The sequence below is a fragment of the Somniosus microcephalus genome, chromosome 11 (genome assembly GCF_052327205.1).
Source record: "Somniosus microcephalus isolate GS21.2 chromosome 11, FLI_Smic_1.0, whole genome shotgun sequence".
NCBI classification, from domain to species: domain Eukaryota; kingdom Metazoa; phylum Chordata; class Chondrichthyes; order Squaliformes; family Somniosidae; genus Somniosus; species Somniosus microcephalus.
In genome coordinates, this window is record NC_140997.1 from 58,923,697 (window position 1) to 58,947,972 (window position 24,276).

The following is a 24,276-nucleotide window of genomic DNA, read 5'->3' on the forward strand; positions in this document are numbered from 1 at the left end:
CAGTGGCGGTCTCTCGCTTGGTGGCCAGGAGGCTCATCTTGCATAACAGATGACCCTGGCCCAGGAAAATGGGTCGGGTTACAGCATGGTCTCGGCAATGGGCAGAAACCCCACCCTGCCATGACCCCATCAGCAAGAGGAGAACCCAGCCCTCAGTGTCAGCAAGCTATTCAATCCTGGGGTGGGGTGGGGTGAGCTGGTTGTCACAGCCAAACCCAAACCTGTTGTCACACATATATATATAATATTATTTTAGAAAGAAAGTCTTGCATTTGTATAGCGCCTTTCATAATCTCGGGACGTCCCAAAGTGCTTTACAGCCAATGAAGTGCTTTTGAAGTGTAGTCACTGATGTAGCTTGGTATGTTGATGTAGAATGGCCTACTCCTGCTCCTATTTTTCTGTTTCTATGTTTCTATGTATGCGTGGAGCAGGAACTGTGGCTGATTACTATCCTCTTTAGCCCAAGGTAACAACCCAAATGTATTAAATATTCTAATTGCATTCCTTCAATATTCTCCGTAGGTTCATAATTATTCATTTTCTGTTATATATTTGCACACTGTTATAAAATATTTGAATGGGGGTGTGAAAACATCCATTTTTATTGTAGGCTGCAGTGCACTTTTTCTTTATCTCAGGAACACCCTTTGAATGAGAATTAGTTGATTTTTGTTTTTTGAAAGTGGTTAATTGTGTAATCAAATACAAGCACCTGAAAAAGTCTCACTGACTGAAGGATAGCTATCGTATTTTAATTACTGTACTGCCACCTTCATGAAAAGTATTAAGTAAATCTTTCTTGTTTTGGGAAGAGCGAAGTGCCATTTTCATTATGACAACATCATGCCAAAATAATTGAAATCATTGTACAATGTGTTTGAAAACAAATGCGAAAAGGATTTGAGTAGAAGAGTAAAGACGTCTTACTGCAATTATATAGGGCCCTGGCGAGACCACACCTGGAGTATTGTGTACAGTTTTGGTCTCCTTACCTAAGGATATACTTGCCATACAGGGAGTGCAACAAAGGTTCACCAGACTGGTTCCTGGGATGGGGGGATTGTTGTATGAGGACAGATTGGATAGACTGGGGCTATTTTCTCTAGAGTTTAGAAGAATGAGAGGTGATCTCATTGAAACATACAAAATTCTTACAGGGCTTGACAGGGTAGATGCAGGGAGGATGTTTCCCTTGGCTGGGGAGTCTAGAACCAGGGGTCACAGTCTCAAAATAAGAGGTCGGCCATGTTGGACTGAGATGAGGACAAATTTCTTCACTCAGAGGGTGGTGAATCTTTGGAATCCCCTACCCCAGAGGGCTGTCGAGGCTCAGTCGTTGAGTATATTCAAGACAGAGATCGATAGATTTCTAAGTCAGGATGGTGTGTGACTTGGAGGGGAACGTGGAGGTGGTGGTGTTCCCATGCGCCTGCTGCCGTTGTCCTTCTAGGTGGAAGAGGTCGCAGGTTTGAGAGGTGCTGCCGAAGAAGCCTTGGCGAGTTGCTGCAGTGCATTATGCAGTTATTGATGTTGTTAAGCCATTCAATCCCAGTACCAGACAGCCCCGCTGTAAATTAGCCACTCTTGTCAGTCAGCTGATTAGTGTACATTTTCTGGAGTAATGAAAAATGGGCAAATGGAGATGCAGTAACATTAGGACCACAAGAAAGATTCTTTGTTGACTGAAAGTTTACATTGCAAAATAGGTTATTGACAGGGACAGATTCATTTTGTACCTGCAGCAATGGAAGATATTGCAGAAGCTTTGTAGTACTAATGGAAACAGTAAAACCAAAGAGAATAATATAGATTGAAGTACAGTTGCTTTTAGAAACCACACATCATTTGCCCAATTACTCAGCGCATCCTACAATACAGCCTCAATCTCCTAGCCATGAATCACTGAATACAGGAATTTAATGTACCCAGTTTTCTTTAGTAGGAATTTGCCACTTAGATGAATGGATGTTTTAAAAACAACCACATTTCTTATTCTTGTGTTCAAATCCCTCCATGGCCTGGCCCCTCCCTATCTCTGTAAACTTCTCTAACCCTACAACCCTCTCTGCGTTCCTCCTACTCTGGCTTCTTGAACATCCCAGCTTTATTCACCCCACCATTGGCGGCCGTGCCTTCAGCTGTCTAGGCTCTGAGCTCTGGAATTCCCTCCCTAAACCTCTCCACCCTTCTCTTCTCCTTTTAAGACGCTGCTTAAAACCTACCGCTTCGACCAAGCATTTGGTCACCTGTCCTACTATCCCCTCTTTTGGCTCGGTGTCGATTTTTGTCTGATTACGCTCCCTCGAAGCGCCTTGGGATGTTTTACTACGTTAAAGGTGCTATATAAATGCAAGTTAGTGTTGTTGTTGAATTGCTTATTTAGTTTTCCACACTCGGACACATGAACCATGGAAATATTTCCATTTAAAAACGAGGAAGATCACTGCATGGGCAGAAGCCATCATAACTGTGTTTTGCCGCAATATGCCATATTGGATGGAATGAGTTGTTATATTGCAATATCTGGAAACCAGTTGAGGTGTTTTACACTATTTCATGCAGACAGTACTCACATTTTTTAAATTCTCAACAGTACCCCTTTTAAAAAAAAAAAAAATCTTAAATGAAGAATTTTGATCAACTTTAGAATCACTTTTTGGAGGGACGAAGGGGGATGAAGAAGTACTTTTATTTCAATTAGGCCAATAGAATTAAGATGATAGCACAGTGCATATTCCACCTACGGTAATGGAGAGTAGGGGCTATATGTCTGACCCCTCAAACTGCTGAGTGCCTCCCCACAGGGAGGGGAACAAAGGGAGAAGAAGTGGCTCTAACTTGTTGCAGCTTTCCAAAGGATCCGGAGAATTAGAAAAGTACCTTACCAGGAAAAAAGCGACTTGACGCCGAGCACTTCCAGAATAAGTTAAATATCGAACTCTCAGGTATTTTTACTTTGGCTAAAAATACTGGCATCGTCCTCCGAGGATTTAAGTAAGACATGCATAACGTGATCATTATGAAAGGTAGTTGGCAAGTGCAATCAAGGAAAAATGATAGAGATGAACAGAGCTAAATGAAACAGGCTGCCAACTTTAAGTTCCTGCCTGTCAGAATAATAATTGTGTCCTTTTTGCACACAGTGCACATCATTTCAGGAGGCTGGATTATGTTCAGAGGGATATCGTCAGCTTTTAATTTAACCCCCTCCCTTCCTCCCCCCCAGCTCTAGTTGGACATGTTGCTGGAGGTTTCATCACATAACCTCCCATCTCCAACCACCCCACGCTCCCTCCCGTCACTGGTCACCTGACACATCTGTCCTCGCGATGCCCCGCCTTCCCACGGCCAATTGGAAAACAAATAGACTCCTTGTTACCTGATTAGATGATTCTTGACTGTCAAACAGACATTTCCCCCCCCATCTCCAATATTTTTATAACTAACAAACAAATTATGTTCAAAGTCACCTGCTTCTACACTTTCATAAACAATTACATATCATTTGTATGTACAAGTACAGCTTTTCAAATAAAGCAGATGTGTTTGTTTTGTTGTTAGTTGTGATAAGGGGTTGCACTGAGCTCTCTGTAATTTGGGGAACCAGGGTAGGCGTAGCAGGAAAACCCACCAGATGAGCAAAGGTTGAAGACTGCTCATTGTTGAAATGCAGCTGAGTGTGGGTGGTGATACAAGACTTACATCTTCTACTTAACCCTTTCCAGCTAAAGTCGTCTTTACATGTTAGAATTAATACCATCGCTCCTTATTCCCTTTAGGAACTTTGACTACATGAAAAAGTGTAAACAAAAAAAAGATTGCCAACCACAGGGTGCTGGAATAGAAATGACGTCAAAGAACCTTGCACCTGATGCCAATGTGAAAATGACACCCTGGTCTTCCAGCTGTTTACCATCCCGAGCAAAGATCTGTTGAACACTCTTTCATGGAGACAATGGGGGTGACATTTTAATTCAGCAGTGGCACAAAAGGGGCAGTACCGGATTTTGAGAATCGAGCAGGATGCATAACAGGCGACCGATCCGCAAGCACTCGTTTTGCGCCCCCGCCAAAGGTGAATTACACCCCCGTTGTCTCTTTAAAAAAGGCAATTGACACGCCTGCGTATATTTTTCATAGGTATAGAAGCTCAAGATAATGCAACCCTTTGAAATGTGACTTGCAAATTTCTCTCCAAAAGACCATTCTTACTATGCCTGCATGATATTCCTACTGAATTACTGCTTTAGTGTCAACTAGTACAGAAATACAAGACCAGTGTTGAAATGTAGGCTCACTAAGAAACAGATTCATTTCACTTCACATAACCCATTGAGTTTGTGTGGCCTCAGGGACATTAAACTTAATCCTTTTGAGGCACTTTACAGGGGGGGGCGTTGGGGTGGCGGGGGGGGGCAGGGAGAAAAATTAGGAATAGATACGGGAATGGACATCAAGCTGTGGATGGAGAAATTAGAGGGGTGACTGAAAGCTTGGCTGAAAAGATGGGTTTTAAGAAGATTCTAAAAGGTGGAGAGAGAAGAGGAGAAGCAGAGGTGTTTATGGAGGGAGCTCCAGAAAGTAGAGCGAAGGAGGCTGAAGGCTGCGCTGCCAGTGATGGAGCAATGGGAGAGGCAAGTGCAGAAAGGCCAGAGCTGGAGGACCAGAGGGTGCAGGAGAGAGGACGTTGCAGAGATAGGGTGGGTTGAGAACATGAACGGATCTGAAGACGAGGATTAAAAAAAAATATTCAACATGGCCTTGACACATATGAATATTGCACCGTAATTGTAGAGTGTACATTAGAAAATTTTAATTATAACTTTAGAACAGAAATGGTGGAAAAATATTTGAAAAACAAAATCAATTTTAGATGGTTAGACAGACAATAAAGATTTTGAGGTTGTGAGATATTTGCCTGAAGCTCTATAAGAAAAGTCATTTAAAAAAATATATTAAAATGATGCAATGGAAATCAGCTGTATTAATGGTGTTTTTGGTTAAAATGAGAAAGTAACAAAATCTGAAACAATGTAGGGCTGGATTTTGCAGGGGGTCAGCGGGCGCGATCGGTGGCGGGTCGGGTGGGAAAGTGTTTTTTTTCCCCAGCGGGTCGGGAACCCGCCGCCACGCACCTTTACAAAATGAAGGGTCTGTCAGCGCTGAGCAAACCCGACGCAGCGGTGGGGGAGGCAATTAAAATCATTAGTGGTTTGTTTACAGCCACTTATCAATGGCTTTTTCCCAGCTTTTTGGATTTGACAGGTCGCCCACCGGTTTCCCGCTGTGTCTAGTCCTCCCCTGTGATGCTGAGGCGTGAGCTCAGTGGCCATTGAATCAGCTGATGAGTTGATAGCTTCGCATGCCAAGTCAAAGCTCCCAGCTGATTGAGATATGTTCCCTTAACCACTAGCTTCTCTAAACTGCATTTCCACTACAGATTCAGGATGCTGCAAGTCTTTATACAAGTCTCTGTCCAATCTGACCTCATTACATCTCCCACCATTGACAGATCGCTTCTGTCATCTCTACTTCACCTGCCATCTATTCCATCAGCATCAGTGCCCTTGAAACTCTCTCACCTTTGTCCTCAGAATTCTACCACCATCAGTCCCAACACCAGTAGCACTAGGCACACAAGCAGCACCAGGCACACTAGCAACACCAACAACAACACCAACCTTCTCCGCAATCATCTGATGCTGCACAAGACAGAGGGCATCAGCACCCAACCACATTGCTGCCTGGGACGCCAGGGATGGCCTCACCATGGCCAGGTTTACTTCACTTGATGCTGTACACCCTGGCTGCCACATGATGCGCCAGGTTGGCACCACCCCACACCAACACCATAAAGCATCCCTACAGTGCCCAAGCCATTCCTTTCACACTCATCACCATTGCGGGGGGGGGGGGGGGGGGGTACCGTTATGTCTCACCATTCACTGAAACTCACTAAGCCACTTCCAAAGGTGCACAGAAATCTGTCCAAGATGCAAAGTGTTGAAAATAAAGGTTTCAATGTTTGACAGCAAATTAACAGAAACTTCACATGAACATTGGCTAAACCACCCAAGTGCCTGCCCTTGTGTGTTGTTAGTTGGTATGATTGGACTAGGATGAGGGTGAGTGTGAGGGGTGGCTAGTGAGGTGGGGATATGATAATGTAGATAGAGTGGGATGCGTGGAGGTGCAAGGTAAGTTGGTGTGAGTAAGGATGTGCAGGAGTAAGGTAGGGAAGACAGAGTGATGGAAATATGATGAGCGGCACAGCAGGATGAGGTTGAGTGTGACTTTGTACTAACGTTTCGTGATCTACTGAGATCATTGAAACGTTTGCGGCACTGCACCCAGGTCCTCCTGTCCACATCCCTGCTTGTGCCCTCCTCTATAATGCGCATCCAGGCTGTGTTGATCTCCTAGGGAGGTCTCTTCCACCCATGGGAAGGGGAGAGGACCTCCCAGTGTGCTCCGACTCCCTCCATAAGCATATGGAGGGAGTCATGGGAGATCCTGGGTGCAGCCCTGCACCTCTGTGCTGTGCTTGTCAGTGTTTGCAGCACCTCAGTGCTGTAGAACACTGACAGCACAAATGTCAAAAAAAAAAGTTGGCCATGGTCCCTTTAAGGAAACCGGCTGATGACGCGCCATCAAATGACGTCACCAGACCCGCTTCCTCTAATTGGCCGGGAAACGCGCTGGGCGGGCTTAACAGGCCCCATCAAGGGAAAGTCATTTCAGAGGCCGGGATGGAGCCAACAGCGGGGTCAGGACCCGCCACCGACATTGCCCGCCACAGTTTGTAAAATCGCGGCCATAGAGTCTAAGGATGATGCAGATCAATCTTGTGAGCAAACATAAGTAAACTTATAACGGGCACCGTGATCTATGTGCTGTGTTTAGTTATTACTTTTGCAATTTATAAATGTTCTGTAGTGGAAATATAAAATACACTTGTGCCCCATATATTTTATGAAACTGTGCAATATTCCAGCTCATGTGCATTTTAAAACTATTACATTTTAAAGCTGTAAAAATATTTTGTATGCCATATAATTTTATAAGTGCTACAGTAGTTGCATATCATTCAGATTATGTAACATATTAAACAAAATATTCTGTCAAGCAGCAGAGTGGCACAGCCTGTTGGTGCTCCAACACACGGGCAGAGTGACACAACACTGCTTCTCTGCTGCACTCCCACTTATGAGTTCAGGATACCGGCCACCCCATCAGGAGAAATGACGCAGTGGATGTTACGCACAGTGGGGCAGATTTTGACTTTGTAAAACTGGTGATAGCGAGTGGGCAGCCCCTTTTACATCTCGACTGATTTTAATTTCCATTGAAGTCAATAGAAATAAAAATCGGGAGAGGTGTCGAACGGGCTGCCCACTCGCTAGCTCCTGTTTTATACTATTGCACAAATCAAGATATACCCCATCGTGAGAGAGGAAATCTTGCAGCAGAATGTCTCAAACTGCTTTCCCTCATTTATCGGTTCACAATGTATCATTAAATTAGGGGGGATTATGAGCTCATATAAATCCTAGTTTTTCTTTAATTTTCAGGTGCCCCTTGGCATGAGGAGCAAACATGTGACCTCCAACGTGTTCTCAAGGGCACTGACCCGAGCATCCCATTGGTATTCGTCAGTGGCAACCATGACATAGGAAACACCCCAACCCCGGACACTATTTCTGAATATTGCAAGAGCTGGGGGGATGATTACTTCAGTTTCTGGGTTGGGGGAGTGTTGTTCCTTGTGCTGAATTCTCAGTTTTTTCACGATGCTTCCAGTTGCCCTGAACTAAAGCAGGCCCATGACCACTGGCTGGATAAACAACTTGAAGCAGCTCAAAAACAGGAAAACAAACACGTGATCGTGTTCCAGCACATCCCTCTATTTCTCCAGAGCCCTGAAGAAGAGAATGGCTATTTCAACCTGGAAAAGTCCAAACGGCTGGATCTTCTGCAGAGATTTGAGAAAGCAGGTACTGTATTGTGTTTTTTCTTCCTTCTTTATGTAGCATCTATTATTCCGTTCTGTCAGTAACAAGCTAGAAAGAATTGAAAAACATGAGTGTAGAATTTCCTCTTTGGGTGCCTGCTGGGTACATGACAGGTACAGCGTTCCTGAGGTGCCCTCTGCCTTTAAGAGGCGGGGAACACTCAAATTTCCTCTGTTGGCCATTTGCCTGACCCAGCTGCACACACGGACCTGGGCCACTCCCGGCAGGGCCTCGCACTGGAATTTGGAGGCGAAAACCAGGGGGTCTACTGCCAGGTGCAACAGGGATGTGAAGTGGGAGGAGAGGAAATTCCACTTTTTGCTCTTTGTTGCTCAACCATTTTAACTAACTTCATTCAGCTGCCAATCACAAACACCTTCAGGTCAGAGGGAACCTTCCTATCTTCGGTGTTCAACATATGGGACCTTGTATTCACGCTGTAGCACTTGTGCTGGCACCCTATTAGCTAAATTCTGACAATCTCGCCTTTTCTAAGAGCTTTAAAATCTTTATTATAGAAAGGAGACTGTTTGGCTTTTCTAAGGTATCGATTCTTTTTATATTACTTTCTTGGTGTCCGAAATTGTCCTGCTATAGGCAGGAGTTTCCTGGTTTATTAGGCTAATGGTCTTTGAGCAGGTGAGTTGTCCAGTATCTCTCAGTGTATTGTACCAGTTGAAATGAACACAGTTAAGTTCTGTGCTGGACTTGTGCGCTATTTCTGTGTGTGCCTTTGCAGTTTTACCAGCATTTGCTGCCTTGCCATTTGACTGTGGTACCTTGGTGAGCTGGGACAAGACTGAACTGATATTTTGTGCAATAACAACAGAAAATGCTGGAAACACTCAGCAGGCCAGGAAGCATCCGTGGAGAGAGAAACAGAGTTAACGTTTCAGGTCTGGACCCTTCATCAGACTTGGAAAAAGCCAGAGATGTAACAGATTTTAAGCAGGTGCGGAGGCAGGGAAGATGGGTGGGAGGGGAGGAAGGAATTGAAGGAACATTCTGTGCTAAGGTAGGAGGCAGGAAAGATAAAATGTTGCAAATGTGGATCGCAAAATCATACAGCCTCCAGAATGGGGTCAGGGGTTATAGTCTGAAATTGTTGAACTCAGCGTTGAGTCCAGAAGGCTGTACCGTGCCTAATCGAAAGATGAGGTGCTGTTCCTCGAGCTTATGTTGAGCTTCATTGGAACAGTATAAGAGGCCGAGGACAGAGAGATCAGAGTGGGAGTGAAGCGGAGAATTAAAGTGACAGGCGACTGGAAGCTCAGGGTCACCCTTACGGACTGAATGGAGGTGTTCCGCAAAGCGGTCGTCCAATCTGCGTTTGGTCTCTCCAATGTAGAGGAGGCCGCATCATGAGCAGCGAATACAGTATATTAAGTTGCAAGAAGTACAAGTAAATCGCTGTTTCACCTGGAAGGGGTGTTTGGGACCCTGGACAGTGGGAAGGAAGGAGCTAAAAGGGCAGGTGTTGCATCTCCTGCGCTTGCACGGGAAGGTGCCGGGCGAAGGGGAAGGGCTGTTAGGGGTGATTGAGGAGTGGACCAGGGTGTCGCGGAGGGAGCGGTCCCTTCGGAATGCTGAAAGGGGAGGTGAGGGGTGTAATGTATCTACCTTTAAGTGGGGAACTATCTTTTACAGCTCATGTATACTGCAGTACTGGCAGTGACCACACCTGTATATAGCCCTGAGTAGTAATCTGTACAGATCAGTTCAACTGTGAACCACGTTGAGTAAACACCTGTTGTACCGTTTCTGCTGCAGTCTGTATCTTATTATACCCAGACACAACATTGACGACGAGGCAAGTTCAAACCTACCTGCAACTCTGCATCACCTCCCGGGGATTCGTTCCTGTAGATCAGTGGATTGGAGGTCAAGGCCAGAGACTCGGGCGTCGACCACGGGCAACCGCCCAGTCATCCAGCAGAGACTCGAGAATTGCGGGGGAGGCTGTCGAGAGCCAGGCTTGGCTTTCCAGTCGAGGTGGTCCAGCGAAACGGGCTGGCAACAGGTAGTGCGCAGACCCTTCCCGGACAGCGGCGGGCTAGAGCCTGACCGAGCAGCGCAACAAAGGGCCGAGCAGCGTCGACGGGGGAGAGAGAGAGAGGGCAGAGCGCACAGGGCGCAGCCAGTGTTCAGGGGCCGAGCAGCGTCGGAGAGAGGGAGAGAGAGACGCGCAGAAACCCGCGAGGCGCTGCCATTGCCACGAGGACCGCCGAGTGCGGCGTTGGCAGCAGCGTGGGAGGAAGGAAAGCGCGGGAGACGCCATTTTAAGCCATTGGGAGACGCCATTTTAAACCACACCCAAAATGCCGAAGAGTGGCAGTATCACCGCATTTGATAATGAAGTCGAAGATTGGACTACATATGTCGAGCGAATAGAGGTGTACTGCAAGGCAAATGAGGTGTCAGATGACAAGAAAGCGTTGGTATTGTTAAATTTAATGGGTGCAAAGACGTATGGTTTATTACGAAATCTAGTAACCCCAACGAAGCCAATGGAAAAGAGTTTTGAAGACATAGTAACGATACTAAAGGAACATTTAAACCCCACACCGCTGCTGATAGCAGAAAGATTCAAGTTTCACAAACGGAACCAGCATAAGGATGAAAGCAATGCTGATTATTTAACAGAACTGCGCAAACTATCGAAACACTGCCAGTTTGGAGCGGGACTGGCAAATACCTTAAGGGACAAGTTTGTGTGTGGGCTTCAAAGTGAAGGAACCCAGAAACGGCTTTTATCTGAAAAGGACCTTACGCTGGAAAAGGCTTTCAGCATTGCGGTATCATATGAAGCAGCAGCACGGGGCGCTGCAGAGATACAACAGAGACCGCAAGAATATGGCACAAACGAAATGTCATATGGAACAGAGAAGTGCTATCGCTACGGCAGAACAACACACGACCAGAATGATTGCTGGTTCAAAGACAAAGTGTGCAGACAGTGTGGAAAAGTAGGACACATAGCACGAGTCTGCAGGTCGGGAAAGAGAACCAGCAATAAGAAACCTATCAAAGAAAAGTACAAGAAGGTACATAAGATGACGGAGAATAGTTCAGACGAACAAAAGAGTGATAATGACTCCGAAAGCAGGGAACTGAGTTGTCTGAAACTACATAATGTGATCACAACGGAGGATCACCGAACCATTTGGGTCACTCTCAAGATAGCAGGAGTCCAGGTAAAGATGGAATTGGACACAGGATCAGCCCTAACAGTCATAAACCAACCAGACTACGAGCGGCTATTCTCACACATACCCTTGAGAGACACAAAAATTATTTTGAAGACGTACACGGGGCAAAAAGTCTACCCCAAAGGAAAAATAAGGGTGACCGTTATATATAATGGTAAAGAAACACCAAAACTAGACCTGTATGTATTGCAAGATGGAGGACCACCATTACTGGGACGTGAATGGATCCAGAAAATACAACTGGATTGGCATTCCATACAGGCACTGACTGGCTGACAAAAAGGATGACGACGTCACACCTGGGCGACTGTCAAAGATCCTAACTGACGCGAAAGAAGTGTTCCAGCAAGGACTCGGAACACTAAAAGGCATGACAGTGACGATTAAAATTGAAGAAAACGCAAGCCCAAAATTTTTTAAGGCCAGACCGGTACCTTATGCGATCCGCCCAGCTGTCGAAGCAGAGCTGGAGAGTCTGGAACGTTCAGGTGTACTGTCCAAGGTAGACTGGAGCGAGTGGGCTACACCCATCGTCCCTGTGATGAAAAAGTCGTTGAGCAGCACGCCTGGGGAACCAAGGAAGGTTCGCATCTGTGAGGACTTTAAGGTTACAGTGAACCCGGTCCTTCACACCGTACAATATCCACTTCCGCGGATTGAAGATATTTTCACCTCGCTATCTGGAGGGAAACGCTTCACTAAGATTGATCTGGCCCAGGCGTATCTGCAAATGGAGGTAGAAGAAGCATCAAAAAAATACCTCACAATCAACACCCATAAAGGTCTCTACCAATACAACCAGCTGGTATTCGGGGTAGCATCAGCTCCGGCTATTTGGCAGAGGGCAATGGAACAAGTCCTGCAAGGGATCCCAGGGACCCAGTGTTATTTGGACGACATCCTGGTCACGGGTGAAAATGACAGTGATCACCTTGCCAACCTGGAGCAGGTGCTCACTAGATTGAAGGAATATGGGCTCCGAGCTAACCACCCCAAATGCGAGTTTTTTAGAAAACAGATCTCGTATTGTGGCCACGTTATCGATAAAGAGGGGTTACATAAGTCCCCAGAGAAGATTGAGGCAGTAGTCAAGGCTCCAGCACCGGAAAATGTGTCACAACTGAGGTCGTTCCTCGGGCTGGTAAACTACTACCATAAGTTCTTGCCAAATTTGTCTACAATACTACACCCACTGAACACCCTACTGCAAACTGGGGTGCCATGGAAGTGGAGTGACGAATGTAGACGAGCTTTCCAGAAGAGCAAAACACTAATCACATCGAAAGAGGTATTGGCCCATTACAACCCAGCATTACCAATTCGGTTGGCATGTGATGCGTCACCCTACGGCATTGGAGCGGTGCTGTCGCACAAATTCCCGGACGGCTCAGAGAGGCCAATAGCCTTTGCGTCACGATCACTAACCTCAGCCGAGCGTAACTACGCCCAGATTGACAGGGAGGCCCTCAGCCTAGTGTGGGGAGTGAAAAAGTTCAATCACTATCTGCACGGGCAGAAATTCACCTTGCTGACTGATCACCAGCCTCTTGTCTCCATTTTTAATCCGAAGAAGGGCGTTCCGGTGATGACTGCGCAACGACTACAAAGATGGTCACTTTTTCTAGGGGCGCACCACTATGAGATTGAATATAAGGGCACGAAACAGCATGGAAATGCTGATGGGCTATCACGCCTGCCACTGCCTACTGCAGAGGAAGCACCAGCAGTGGATCCTGTCGAAATATTCCATTCAACTATAGTTGAATACCTACCGGTAACTAACGCTTGTATCGAAAAGGAAACCCGAAATGACCCGACACTGTCTCAGGTATATGATTTGACGGTGAAGGGATGGCCAGCACATGGCGACTCACTGTTGCCAGCATTCTCAACAAGGAGAGAACAGCTGTCAGTGTGCCAGGGGACCTTGATGTGTGGATCCCGAGTGGTAATTTCACCCAAGTTAAGGGATAGAGTGCTCAATGAGCTTCATGAGGGTCATCTGGGAGGGGTAAAAATGAAAAGCCTAGCCAGGGCTTATGTGTGGTGGCCAGGAATCGATAAACAAATCGAGGACCTGACCAAGAGCTGCTCAGGATGCCAGAAAGTCCAAAATGCACCACCACAGGCTCCTCTACACCCATGGGAGTGGCCCTCATCTCCATGGCAACGGGTGCATATTGATTTTGCTGGTCTATTCATGGACTCAATGTTTTTAATAGCCGTGGATGCGCACTCGAAATGGCCTGAGGTCATCAAAATGTCCTCCACCACCACGGAGAAAACTATTGCAGTCCTACGGACCATTTTTGCCAGGAATGGCTTGCCAGAACAGATTTGCTCCGACAACAGACCACAGTTTGTGTCCGAAGAGTTCCGGAGGTTCTTGAAAAAGAACGGGGTGAGGCATTACACATCCGCCCCATATCATCCAGCCACAAATGGATTGGCTGAGAGGTTCGTACAAACCTTTAAGAAGGCAATAAAGGCTATGTACAATGACAACATTCCGCTGCAGCACAAGGTGGACAATTTCCTGTTCGCCTACCGGAATGCGACACATGCAGTCACCAACCAGGCCCCAGCCATGATGTTCTTTAACCGAAGGTTAAGATCTCGCCTGGATTTGCTCAGACCAAACGTACGAAGAGATGTTGAGAGTAAGCAATTCCAGCACATCCATGAGAAGCCAACAAGGAGCTTCAATGTAGGGCAACCAGTCTTGGCCCGCAACTACCAAACAGAAAAATGGCAGCCAGGAACGATATGCACACGGCAGGGCCCACTAATGTACACAGTGGACGTTGGGGAGAGCATCATGAGACGCCATGCTGACCAGATCCTAGAGTCACAGGAACAAGTCAACCCCATGCCTCGCCCATACGTACCTGGTGATGAACCCGACGTACAGGTCGCATCTACCCCAGAAACAGTAGCATCGGAAGCTGAGGAACCAACCGACGACAGGGGGCCAGAATCGCCTCCGCACCAAGAGCAAGACACTCGGGAAAGGCGCTATCCAGAAAGGATCAGGAAGCCTCCCCAAAGACTGAATATATAAATAGACTATTTTCAGCTAATGTTGCATGTTAAAAGTGTTAATTGTAATTAGTTTGATATTTAATTGTTAAATGAGTGTTATGGTACTATTAATCTAAAAGGGGAGGAATTGTAATGTATAAACCTTTAAGTGGGGAACTATCTTTTACAGCTCATGTATACTGCAGTACCGGAAGTGACCACACCTGTATATAGCCCTGAGTAGTAATCTGTACAGATCAGTTCAACTGTGAGCCACGTTGAGTAAACACCTGTTGTACCGTTTCTGCTGCAGTCTGTATCTTATTATACCCAGACACAACAAGGGGAAGATGCGTTTGGTGGTGCGATCACGTTGGAGGTGGCGGAAATGGAAATGGATGATCCGTTGAATGTGGAGGTTGGTGGGGTGAAAGGTTAGGACAAGGGTAACCCTATCGTGGTTCTGGGAGAGAGGGGAAGGAGTGAGAGCAGAAGTGCAGGAAATGGAACGGACACGGTCAAGGGCCGTGTCAACCACAGTAGAGGGGAATCCTCGGTTGAGGAAAAAGGAAGACATGTCGGAAGCACTGGTATGGAAGGTGGCATCGTCAGAACAGACGCGGCAGAGATGGAGATACTGGGAGAATGGAATAGAGTCCTTACAGGAAGCGGGGTGGGAGGAAGTGTAGTCCAGGTAGCTGTGGGAGTCAGTGGGCTTATAGTGGACGTTTGTCGATAGCCTATCGCCAGAATTGGAGACAGAGAAGTCAAGGAAGGGAAGACAAGAGTCGGAGATGGACCATGGGAAGGTGAGGGAAGGGTGGAAATTGGAAGTAAAGTGAATGAACTTTTCTAGTTCACGGCGAGAGCAGGAAACGGCACCGATACAGTCATCGATGTACCGGAAAAAGAGGTGAGGGAGGGGACATGAGTAGGACTGGAACAAAGAATGTTCCACATATCCCATGAAAAGGCAGGCATAGCTAGGGCTCATGCGGTTTCCCATAGCAACACCTTTAATTTGGAGGAAGTGAGTGGAGTCAAAGAAGTTGTTCAATGTGAGAACAAGTTCAGCTAGGCGGAAGAGGGTGGTGGTGGATGGGGACTAGTTGGGCCTCTGTTCAAGGAAGAAGTGGAGCGCCCTCAGGCTGTCTTGGTGGGGGATGGACGTCCATAGTGAAAAGGAGATGGTTGGGGCTAGGAAACTGGAAACTGTTAAAAGTGGCGGAGGGCATTGGAAGAGTCGCGAATGTAGGTGGGAAGAGACTGGACAAGGGGTTAAAATAGGGTCGAGATAGGAAGAGATAAGTTCCGTGGGGCAAGAACAGGCTGAAACGATGGGTCTACCAGGGCAGTCCTGTTTGTGGATCTTGGGCTGTGCGGGGTTGGGGGACTTTGAGGTTGGCTGCCATGGAGAGAAGATCTCCAGAGGAGATGAGGTCAGTGATGGTCTTAGAAACAATGGCTTGATGTTTGCTGGTGAGGTCATGGTCTAGGCGGAGGTGTCGGAGAGTTGGCGTTCAGCTTCCACACGGTAGAGGTCGGTTCGCCAAACAACAACCGCACCACCCTTGTCAGCAGGTTTAATGATAATGTCAGAGTATTTTATACAAACTGTCGGAATTTCCTTCAGTTAAATAGTGGTGCATTGTCTGGTTTAACCTCCTTTGGAATCCCATGGCATGCAAAATTAGCTTTTATCTCAGCTATGACTTATTTCCCTTTTTTTTTTAAATCAGTCAATCTATTTAAAAGAAATCTGACTAATAGTCTGACCATAGGAAATACTATTATCTATCCGCTTCTAACAGATCACTCCCTGCTTTCTCCCAGGACCTTTATGGTATTTGGTGCTGACAAGCAGTTCCTTTTGCTGTTTGGCTTTGAAACTGAATGTACTTAACACCCAAAAATATATGCAAAAGACTTGAGGAAAACACACAGGTTAGTGGAATGGGCAGACAGGCGGCAGATGCAGTTTAATGTGGATAAGTGTGAGGCAATACATTTTTGGAGAAAAGAACAAGAATGGGGGTATATACTTAATGGAAAGACACTGAAGAGTGCGGATGAACGGAGCGTCCTAGGGGGTTCAGATATATAATTCTCTGAATGTGTTAGTGCAGGTAGATAAAGCCAAAAAGGCTAATAGAATTTGGGTTTTTTAAATATAGTGCAAGAGTAAAAAAGCAATGATGTATTCATACAAAACTTTGGATAGGTCACAATTAAAATATTGTGCGCAGTTTTGGGCACCCCACTATACAAAGAACATTAAAGCTGTAATACAGCGTTATTTAAAAAAAAAATCATTCTTGGGATGTGGACATTACTGGTAAGGCTGGCATTTATTGCCCACCCCTAGTTGCCCAGGTTTGACACAACCGAGTGGCTTGCTAGGCTACTTCAGGGGGCAGTTAAGAGTCAACCATGTTGACTCATCAGAATGATGCCAGGTATGGGATACTATAGTTATGAGGAAAGATTTGAGATACTAGGATTACTTCCACTGGATCAGTGAAGGCAAATACTATTTCCTCAGGCTGGGGAATCAGTGACAAATGGTCAGCAATTTACAATTATCATCAAGAAAGTAAGGAGAGAGGTTAAGAGAAATCTCTTTCTGCAGAGGGTTGTTGGCGTATGGAATGCTTTGCCACAGGGAGTGGTTGAGGCGGAGAAAATTGCACCTTGTAAGGGAAAATTGAACAAATATTTGAAGCGGAGGAAGATACAAGACTATGGGGAGAGAGTAGGAAGTACGTAGTTTGGGATTGCTCTAGCAAAGAGCCAGCACAGACATGATGGGCCGAATGGCTGACATTGTGCTGTAAATTTCAATGGATACTAGAATTTTAGTAGTGCCAGAAACTGCATCAAATAGGCGGCGCTCCCAAGCACATGAGGGAGAGGTACGAGCAAATTTGGTGCTCGAATTAATTAAGATTGGTGAGCTACCAGCACCACCCACTCTGTTTATTGGTAGCTTGCCGATTGGAGAGTGGGACATTGGGTGCAAGTGACACCGTTTAAAGGCAACAGAACTGAATTATAATTGAACAGTGGAAATGGCAAGCAGAGGTGGTGCAAGAAGGGGCCACCGATTTTCAGATGCTGCTCTGGAGGTGTTGGTAGAGGAGGCAGGCGGGAGGAAGAGGTTCTCTTACCTTTAGAAGGCAGAAGCATTCCGAGGCAAAGTGACGCGCTGAGGTGGTGGAACAGATGAACGCCCGAACGATCGCATTCAGGAGCTGGCTGCAATGCTGTATAAAGTTTAATGATCTGACCAGAACTGCTAAGGTAAGATGCCTACTCACATCTCTCTTTCTCTCTGCTTGGCCCTGTACCACCTGTAGCCTGAGAACTCACAAGCCTTCCCTCCCCCGCTTCCCATATGCTCTCCCCCAATCACAGCAGCACACTTCGGAGGGCATAATGTTCTCATTTGCATTTTGTTTCCATGCGCCTACCCAAATCTAGCTGGGCATACTCTGTGCTGTTGGGCCTGTGCAGTGTGAAGTGGGGGGGGGGGGGTGCAGAGCTAAAGTGGGGGGTGCACTGGAGTGCATCCTCGAGCAATATTTCCCCCACCCCCAGTTCTGCCGAAAAAAAGGCAGGGAGGGGGAAGGGAGAGATCCTGATTAGGAATTTAACGCTGATAAATATAAAATACGGACCACAGGTCAAAAATATGTCGGTCATAAATATAGAATGACTAGAACTGAATTCATAGAGGGACTTGCAAAAGGGGTCTGGGAGTAACAATACAGAGTGGCCACCTTCAGTGCCCAAACAATGTGCCAAATAAATTTTAAAAAGTAATAGAATCATGGGATATATGGCCATAAAAATATAATAGAATTTGACCGAAACCAGACTGCGGTTCGAATGAATTAAACCCAAGATCCCCGTAGCTCACCACATCCCCATCATTACATCCCTGTCGCTGGCCATTTCACAGCGCAAAGCTGAAATGAGACACACCACCAAAGAATCCAAACTGAATTAATAAATTCATCAAAAATCAGTGAACACATATTTACAACAAAAATATTAACTATTCTTCCTTGTGCAATCCCTTAGCGCCTCTCGTTACTGTGCCTTTGCCTACTCTAATGCTCCTACAAAGTGTTGGCCCAGTGGCTACAGCAGGGCTGGTGGAAGGCTGCCGAGTGTCCGTGCGGGAGACTTCAGATGGCCTTGCAGGACGCCCTCGACCAGCTCTGGGCCTGGAACGCCTGGCTGTAGACTGCACCACCTCAGCATGGGCGGCAACAGTTTGGGCTGGCTGGATGACAGGCAGCGACAAGGGCAATGGCGGAGTGCCAATGGTGAGAACAGGAATGCTGTTATCCTGAGAGAGGACAGCAGGTTCCTGCTCCACTGATCCACTGACACTCCCCCAGAGCAGCACCTCAGCATCCCTAGCAATCTGTTGGAACACAGATTGCTAGCCTGCTGCGACACCGTGAAAGCCCCACTCAACGGTGTTAGACCCAGCCACGATGGCAGCAGTCAGAGCTTGCTTGGCATCAAGCTGAGACTGCATGAGAGCAATCTGAGATTGGATGCCACCAAGCATAGACTGCATTACAGCACTAAGATGTTGCGTTGCTTCCACCTGTGCTGCAATGGAAGCTGCCAGGTCGCCCATCACACGTGGCACCAGGTCTGGGTCACCACGGTCCCTCTGGGTGTCAACCATCCTTTGCAGACTGAAAATGATGGGCTCCATGGTGTGAGCAGAGCCTTGTGCAATGTTGGAGGCGGACTCCTCCACGTTCCTTATCATTGCTGACAGGCTCTCGGGCACCCTTGCCATTGCACCTATCATCTCCGGGTGCATGCCCATCACCCTTCTAAACGCCTTCCCATCGAGTCCTGTGCAGCAGAACTCGCGCGCGAACTCACCCTCCAGGGAGCTGGCCCCTGAGCTACCCTTTCCCCCAGGCCTTGCTGCAGCCCACTCGTCCCCGGTGCCTCCAACTGTGCAGTTCCCACTACTATATTAGCCTCTAAAGAATGCGTAGTGCCAGTATCTGAGCTGGTATCTGCGGGTGAGACATGCAGTGACACGGTGTGTTCTTCCTCCTCCTCTTCTCCTGCTGCGCTCTCTACGGTGCCCTCAGGGTCAGGCTGCTCAGGTGCTTGCTGATTATCTGAAAGCATAAAGGCACAAGAGTCGGGTTAAGGTGAGGGGAGGGGGGCAGGAAGGGAGAAATGCATGCATACTGCATGATTAGCTGGAAAGTGCGAAACGCTTGTGGGGTGAGGGGGAAGTGGGATGTGAGAAGAAGGAGTAGGGATGAACATACCGTTGTTGTCCCCAAGGGGGTTAATGTCGCCGGTGGCCACAGCGCCCACCACCTGACACCCAATAATCTCCAGCACTCTATTTTCCAGTGCAGATAGTGGTTGGGTGTCAGCTTGTCGCCCACCTGTGCGCTCCTGCTCCCTCCTGTTGTGAGCCACCTTGGCCTGCAAGAGAAAGGAAAGTGAGTGTGGAACAATGTGTTTGGGTGATGTGCCTGCCATAGTTAAATAGCTGTCATTGTGTGCAAGGTGTGAGATGTGGGTGTGAATGTTGGTAGGTGGGGATTGTTGGTGGGTGATGTGGTGCTTTGGCCAGTGTGTGCAGACTGTGGTTCAGATGGTGGTATGTAGCATTTGTTGAGGCATTGACTCACCCTGACCACCCAAGTGAGGTCGTTAAATTTCTTCCTGCACTGTTTGTGGGTCCTGGGGATCACAGTGCTGCCCAAGACATGCTGCGCTACCTCCCTCCACATGGTGCAGAAGACTTGCAGAGAGGGCCTCCTGCCACTTGCCAGGTAGAGCACCGCCCTCCATCTCTCCACAGTAAACACCACCGCTTCCAATGCTTGATCGTAGAATCTGTGGGCTCTCTCCCTGGGGAGTGGATCGGCCATGAGTATAGCTGCTTCAGTCCTCCGGCTCCTTCTCCTTGACCTGCTGCTGCTGCTTGCTAAGTCAGCTGCACAGCCAACAATGCTGAGAATGAGGTGCTGCAGCATCAATGAACCTCCCCTTTAAGTACTGAAAAAAGCCTGTGGCAGTTATTAGATTGCACCTGATATTGGTCCACCCTTTGAGTTAAACACCAATGAGCTTGGGCTTAAAGATTTGAATTAGGACTCCAATAATTTCTTTGAACAGTGAGCACGAATTTTGCGTGCAGTCTAAAGCATTAGCGCCTGGTCTAATTCTCCAACTTTTCTAATGATACCGCCCATTCCTGGGCTATAATGAATTTCTAGCCCTTAAACTTTACAGTCCGGAAAGAAGATGGTTAAGAGAGAGTGAATAAGGTAAACCCCTGTTATTATATTGCATTTAACCAGTAAACAGACCAGAAGGCACAGGCCGAGAATTTCCTCAGAGCTGCTCCTGCTTTACATGTGTAAGTGGGGTTTCCAACGCACTTCTGGTGAAGTTACGGTTGCAGAATGGTAGCAGCTCTGAAGAAATTCCCAACTTCAGTTAATATCAGGAAGGACTTCTTTACTCAAAAAGAGTGAAAACTGTTTGGAATATTCTGCTGGGTGGGACATTGCAGCTGTTTAACGTGCAGTAGGATGCTCTCATGAAGAAATCAGGACAATAAACGGATCAGCTTCACTGTTCTTTTTTGACCTGGACTTTTGTGCTCTTATATATGCGTCAAACAGGAGGAAAGTTGATTCTGGAGAATTTTTGGGGCTTTATGAAAAGGAGTCACTTTTCAGTACATACCTGCACACTCAATATTCAAGAATGATTCGTACTTCCCTCAGAAATCATTTGAATTAAGAGAATTGCTATAAACAAAAAAAACGAATGATGTGCCCAGGTATTTGATATTTCAACTTGAAAAAGAAATCCTTGAGAACTCGGGTCTTGTTTATGCAGCAATTTATGAAAAACAGATCAATGAAGATAGCACATTGGGTCAGGCCAGAGACAACAAAGGATATCTCGAAGAACCAATTAATAGTAAGTGGTTAAAATGCACACAGAGACACATTGACAAGACTTCTAGGTTTGTACAAAGTAACAATGAGCTTTTGACAGTCTCATTCATTTAAAGTTAAAGAAAGGGAAGATGCATCTTGTAATGTATACAACATTGAAGGGACTACTTTGTTTTGCGGATGTACATCCTTAGTTGCGAGCGTATATAACAGACGCGTATTGATTTGTATAGTCAGTGCCGAAGTTCCAGTTACCCAGTAAAGATCACTTGAAGTTACTCTCAGTCTCTGCTGCTTTATTATTTTATGTAGTTGTGTATAGCAGTACAAACACAACACATCTGAATAAAGACTCATGAATTATGGGCAGATTCTTCAGTGCACTCGGGTCCACTGGGAACTAGAGTAACTTTAAAGCTAATGTCAATTTAATAAAGTTGATGCCAACACAAGCTGTAAAAGCCAATGTGTAGATGGTATCAGCCCCGTCTGCTGAAGAAACAGTGGGGGGGCCACAGCATACTATTGGTAATAAAGATTTCCCCCAACTGTGCAATATATTGATTTTTGTAGAGCAGGCTGTCTTCGTTAGGATCCATTTTACTTGCAGCTCTTAGTAATCAAATACTACCTCTAATAAATCCTGTTTCCAAGATGAATACTTCAATCTTTTACAGCATCCAGTAGCCATTCTGTCCACATCGACATACTCAGTTGTAAAGCATGATAGGATTTTATTAACTACACAGCCTTTTGCAAGTTCAGAGGAAAGGCAGATAAAAACAACTGTGGAAAGCTTCATGAATTGAAATCTAGAGTAAAAGTACTCACTCCCCACCGCGCGACATGAATTATACAAGGTTCACATTGAAGGCTCTTCCTTAATTGCTGAAACAGAGTTTGAATTCTTTGTTTTTCGTATTTAAAAAATCAGATGGTTTTGGTTGGAAAGGTTAAAATGGTTTGTTGCTTGGATTTAATTTGCAGCATTTGTCCCTTTGGATTTGAAAGAATTGATTTGTTCTAATCAGATTCAGTGCAGATTATGTAACGTGTTCATACCTTTGAGGTCATAGAGTCATAACGGCACAGGAGGAGGCCATTCAGCCCATCGTGTCCGTGCTGGCTCTCTGCGGAGCAATCCAGTCAGTCCCATTTCCCCACTCTATCCCCGTAGCCCTGCAGGTTTATTTCCCTCAAGTGCCTATCCAGTCTCCCCTTGAAAACATTGAGTGCCTCCATTTCCACCACTTCCGTCAGCAGCGAGTTCCAGGTCATCATCACTTGCTGCATAAAAAAGTTTTTCCTCACATCCCCCCTGTATCTCCTGCCCAATACCTTAAATCTGTGCCCCCTAGTCCTTGTACCATCAACTAGTGGGAACAGCCTTTCCCCGTCTAGCCTATCCAAACCCGTCATAATCTTGTACACCTCTATCAAATCACCCCTCAACCTCCTTTGCTCTAATGAAAACAAATCCAGCTTCTCCAACCTGTCCTTGTAGCTAAGATCCCCCATCCTTGGAACCATTCTGGTAAATCTCCTCTGCACATCCTTCCTAAAGTGTGGTGACCGGAACTGGACGCAAAATGGTATTTGCCATTGTATTTGGAACATCTGTCCTCTTACTGATCAGTGTGCACATGTATGTAGCAACGTTAAGCATGTCTGGAAACCTCTACCTCAAAGTGCTGACAGAATTGTTGGTTTTGACACTCGAGGTCAAAAGGAGTTTGAAACCGATTGTGTTTACGTACTTATGAAACAGGTGCATGATCACACCAAAAGGTAATCTCATTCTTTGTATGAGAAGCCAACACGAAGTTAGGCGAGAAGACAGAATTGACAGATTTAACCCAATTTATTCAATTACAATTCAGTGCCATTCTTATGAACAAGTAAATGTTATGTTCTTGGGTTTACTCAGATATTTCTCTGCATTTAGTTTAGTAGATATGGCATTAATCAGCGTGAATTCCTAGACTTTGGAAAATGGCAGAGTAAGTATTCTATTAGCCTGTGCTACAGTAACGTAACAGTTTATTAAAAGTAACAGATAAGCAGTACATCACCTCAATACATAAAAACCAAACAGCATAACTCTTCACTAATTCTCTCAGTAATACTAGACCTGGATCAGAGTTCATAAATTCTCCAGCTCTATCTTCAGAAGAATTGGGACAAGACTATGTTATACTTCCTGTCCTCTTTGAAGTTGAACCAGAAACAAAGGAAATCAAATATGTATATTTCACAATTGCACTCGGTTATCAAACACCCGCAAGATTTATAACACGGGGCTGGTTGTTGGCTAGAGATACCTTTTGAAATTAAAATTGGGGATATTGAAAAACAAAGGGGACAACTCAGTGATTTGCTCAATTAAAAGGTCTGTTAATTGTGTACACAATTAACAGGAAATATTCAAAAACCTCAAATGGGCTGCTGTCTACTTAATAGCTGCTGGATCCAAATCCAGTTGTCACTTAAAACCCCTTGCTTTATTCATGGTGGTCTATTGAATCCAATCAGGTAAAGAAAGCTGCACTTAAAATATTAACATTAAAACATTGGAAAATATTAACATTAAAACATTGGAATATTAATGCCTACCTGCCTCATAACTTACAGTTTTCATCTTGAAAGTTTTCTGGTGCTGATGTGTATTTGTAGTCAGCAAAATTTAAAAATGGACAAGCCAGTCTTCAGAGATGGTTATAAAAATATGGAGACTTCTTATAACCTTGTTGTGAAACTCCCTATTCATCACAACAGATTTTCTCTCTACGTATGTTTATATGCAGTGTAGTTCAGTATTTGCCTTGTTTTGGGCTTCGTTACTATTTATGTAATTGGAAATAAAAATATTTGTTGCTTTAATCTTTAAGCCTCTACTGTAGAGTAGTAGCCATCATTTCAAAGAAAGTTTGATAACACAACATATGACATTAAATTTAGGGAGCAGATTACTCAAGTGAGACTATTATTAGCCTAAGTCTGCACCTCTGAGGGCAGAGCATAGAAAATGTAGAGTTTCTAGTTGATGGAGACACAGTCCAC

General features: G+C 45.7%; 1 protein-coding gene across 3 annotated transcripts in view; it reads left to right on the forward strand.

Annotated features, from left to right (window-relative positions):
• cpped1 (calcineurin-like phosphoesterase domain containing 1) overlaps positions 1–24,276 on the forward strand; it is a 273,994-nt gene that overhangs the window by 158,858 nt on the left and 90,860 nt on the right. For all 3 annotated transcript variants that reach the window (XM_086000762.1, XM_086000760.1, XM_086000761.1), the window contains exon 3: positions 7,575–7,997. In XM_086000762.1, coding sequence (XP_085856888.1) covers positions 7,575–7,997 — 423 coding nt within the window. The remainder of the gene's footprint in view (positions 1–7,574; positions 7,998–24,276) is intronic.